The 3,639-nt window shown below is 47.0% G+C and overlaps 1 protein-coding gene across 1 annotated transcript in view; it reads left to right on the top strand.

Moving 5' to 3' along the window:
- CECR2 (cat eye syndrome chromosome region, candidate 2) overlaps positions 1-3,639 on the top strand; it is a 44,380-nt gene that overhangs the window by 16,991 nt on the left and 23,750 nt on the right. Inside the window, exons 2-3 of the mRNA XM_010145349.1 lie at positions 2,547-2,730; positions 3,486-3,625. Of these exons, the coding sequence (XP_010143651.1) occupies positions 3,570-3,625 (56 nt within the window). The 5' untranslated portion in view covers positions 2,547-2,730; positions 3,486-3,569. The remainder of the gene's footprint in view (positions 1-2,546; positions 2,731-3,485; positions 3,626-3,639) is intronic.

Genomic DNA, 3,639 nt, shown 5'->3' with positions numbered 1-3,639 from the left:
TTTTTTTTTTTTTTTTTTTTTTGGTAGGAAACTAGTTAGTCAGAAAAATAGGAGCAGATAAACTCATTACTTTTGTTGCTTCTTCCTGGCATCCCATGCCACTATTTTTCCAGTCAATTTTATTTGAAATAGCCAGAGCCTCTGTATCATATCTGATGAAATTATCTTCTGCCTTGAGCTCTGACAGAGTTGAACTGAACTTGGTGGGCTGAAACTCAGATATTCTCTGAGAACTTACAGTCATTCCCCTTCTGCAGTGGACCAAGCACAGGTGTTGCTTTGCTGCTTTGAGGAAAGGATGTTCTCATCACTATTTGTATTCTGAAAGCTGTCTTTCTTTTTTTCATTTTAATCCGATGGATTCAGTAAATATCTTACATTTAAGCCATGTGTGATCAAATGGCACTCTTAAAAATGAAAAGTCTATAAAGAGAATCTAGTATTGCACTTTTCTCCAAGTTGAAGTTCTTGCTGAAAGTTGGATTGAGTCTGGAGATACATGAGGAAGGCACCGTGGGAATGAATAGGTACTTCAGGTAGGTGTACTGTGAACTGAATATTGTATTTTTAAAAAAAAGAGATGGTGGGTGTAGTTTTTACCCTAAAATTAGTCCTTGAGGCAGCACAAAATTTCATAAAATAATCAATCCTTTGTTGACTGAACTTTGAAAGTCTAGGGAACTGTTTCAAGTTGCATTTGTTCGACTGCTGATATCAGTGGGGCAAAATAATGATGCTTGGAAACACTGATGCTTTGCTTGTGTCATGCAGAGAAGAACAAACTCCAGGCTGCAGAAGACACTAGATCCAGGTACATTCAAGCATCTGTTGTGAAATACAACTGAAGGGCTGGTAACACTCAGCTGGTGAGAGGAGATATCTCTGGGAGGTCAGCTCGCATTTGACGTCAGAAAGAAGCAGGCTGGTGGGGAGTGATCTGCAGGGTTGTAGCCTCAACTCCTACCCACTTTAGGAGGAAGGGGAATGCTGCCAGGTGGACATGGCTTGAGGAATCATGTGGCATCTGTTCCTTCCTTCTTGCAGTCACTGTCCAGTCACGGTCCTTGCAAAGACATCCAATCTTTACCAAACATGTGAAGCCTTCTGTTTAATAGCTAACTTCTTGTTGACTTTTAACAATCTTTCTTCAGTTGGATTGCTCTCCTCTATGTCTTTGTTAAAAAATAATGGCTTTTGTAGTAGATAGCAATTTCTAAGGCAAATGCAATTCTGTACTGCTGGCACAGTTCCATTAATCATATAGAGTAATCCCTTTGTGCCAAAAACCTATCAAGTTGAGCTGCTTTTTTTGAGAGCTTGTGGAAACGTGTACCCAGTGGTGTTCTTGCTGGCATATGGACTTCCCGTGTGTGCAAGAATGACTGGGGGAATATGAGGGTCCCCCTTTGCTGTGCTCGGTATACGCAAGTCAGGCAGGCTGAGAGAGCCTGGCAAGTCTCAGGAATCAAAGTGATATGGACAGATCTTAAGAAAGTTTTCTGTTTCGGGACACACGGCCTCACCAGCCCTTTTTCATTCCCTCCCCTGATATTTTCAGGAGTAAGAAAAAAGGACTTAAGTCTCATTCAAATATAGACAGGAGTTCCTTTAGCCTTAAGCTCCATCATTAGCCTAATGTGTGTCAGATAGAGACATTTACCCTCAACACCAGATGAGGGTAAGAAGTGTGTGTTTCCTGGGTTGTATGATGAAGAGCTGAGAATTAAAGGGGGCTAGAAAATGAGAAAGATCATTTTAGTAGCAATGTTTATGAAGAGCTTGAGTGTTCAGCCTTATCATCTGGGAGACTAGAGATGAGAGGGTCCTCTGGGCTGAATCCATGTTGAGAATGAGACTTGTTGTGTGGCATTAACCATGCTGTGCAGTTGTCCTGGCAGAGCCACTGGTGGGAGGAACAGGCAGGAAGTGACAGCACCTTGGGGGTGGAGGGAGAGGAGAATAGGGGCCACAACAGCACTGAGAAGCATACAGCAGCAAAGTGGGGAGGAGATGGTCAATTATGGAAAGATTCAACCAGGGCATGGAAAACTACTTAAGAGGCAGAGAGAGGAGCAGGGCTTGGCAATGGCAAATGTGAGGAGCAAATGGAAAGCTGAAGACGACGATCTCTGTATGAAATGAGGAGAGGTGTAAGGGAATCAGACTTGTCGGCTTTGCTGTGTCCTATTTTAGCAAAGGGTCAATGCTGGTGCTAACACAAAGCACTGCCCGTTGGGACAGAAAGGGAATGATGCTGAGTTGGGTTCGTGTTTAGCTTGTTCTTTCAGCTTGGAAAGCGATTAACAGTAATGCTGAGTCCTGCAAGCTCTATGTGTATACTGTGAAATTCTGGTGTTGCAACGAGATTATTGTGTTTTGGGAACCTGAGTTCCAGAGCTGCACCTAACCACTGCTGTTGTGGGGCACAGTTTTCCTTCAAGCGTTAGCTGTCTCTGTGTTGTATTTGTTCAAGTTGCTTAGCTGCACCCGGTGTTTCTGGCACGGCGAACTACAGTGAGTGTGTGGGATTTTGTTTCCTTGGTTAGATCCCAGACGTTTCACAGCTACCTGGAGGACATCATCAACTACCGCTGGGAGCTGGAGGAAGGGAAACCCAATCCCTTGCGAGAGTCCACCTTCCAGGAGCTCCCCCTGCGCACCCGGGTGGAGATCCTGCACCGCCTCTGTGACTACCGCCTCGATGCAGATGATGTCTTCGACCTCCTCAAGGTGCTTGGGGTAGCAGGGAAGGGGGAAATGGTGTGGCCGCAGGAGCTGGGCCAGATCAGTGAGTCTTCCTGGGAAGGAAAGGGTTGATGCTATTAAGTGTATTTTAAGGCCAGGTGATTGGTAGTGGTACAGTGGGTCAGCAGTTCCCCATGACCTCCCTTGCCTTGCAGACAACGCAAGGCAAGCGCTCAGGACTGTTGTTGGGCCCCTTGTCCTGCACAGATGTATTCGTATCACAGGAGTCGCTAAGTAAATTGGCTTCATTGGCTACTCTTCCTGCGAAGAGTGAATTTGGAGATGCTCCAACAGTAATGGCAGGGCTGTGAGAGCCGAGGCTGCCTTGCTGAGGGATGGTGTGAGATGAAAAGATGGGACTGAAGTGTACTGGGGAGCTGGGGGAAGGGTGGTGTTGCGGAGGGGGGAGGGAGCTTCTCAGGGCTGTGCGTGACTGTTGCCAGTGCTAATTAGACCTTCCCTGTCAGGAGCACCAGAGATGAAATGTTAAAATGAGAGAGGCCATTCAAATTAGAGGTGCCAATCTAAATCCCTCCCTGGACAGAGAGTGAATGTTGCCTTCCCCCTGGAGTAACATTTTCCCAGCTCGACCCAGAGGAGCAGCTGTACTGCTGCTGTGGCATGGTGGGGAGGGATAGAGGGAGGGAGGTGTTTGCAGAGGGGTGTCATCATGTTTTGTGTGACAATGTGGCTGCTTTTCAATTTGTCACCGTCTGGTGGGGGTCTCCTGGTGGGCACAGGGCTTGGACGCCGACAGCCTCCGCGTGGAGCCACTGGGTGAGGACAGCAGCGGTGCCCTGTACTGGTACTTCTATGGCACACGGATGTACAAGGAGGACCCAGTGCAGGGGAAAACCAACGGAGAGCTGGCTCCAGACAGGTAACAGCCCCCCC

The sequence above is a fragment of the Buceros rhinoceros genome, unplaced genomic scaffold (assembly GCF_000710305.1).
Source record: "Buceros rhinoceros silvestris isolate BGI_N320 unplaced genomic scaffold, ASM71030v1 scaffold22720, whole genome shotgun sequence".
NCBI lineage: Eukaryota > Metazoa > Chordata > Aves > Bucerotiformes > Bucerotidae > Buceros > Buceros rhinoceros.
This window is presented reverse-complemented; position numbering and strand designations above follow the sequence as displayed.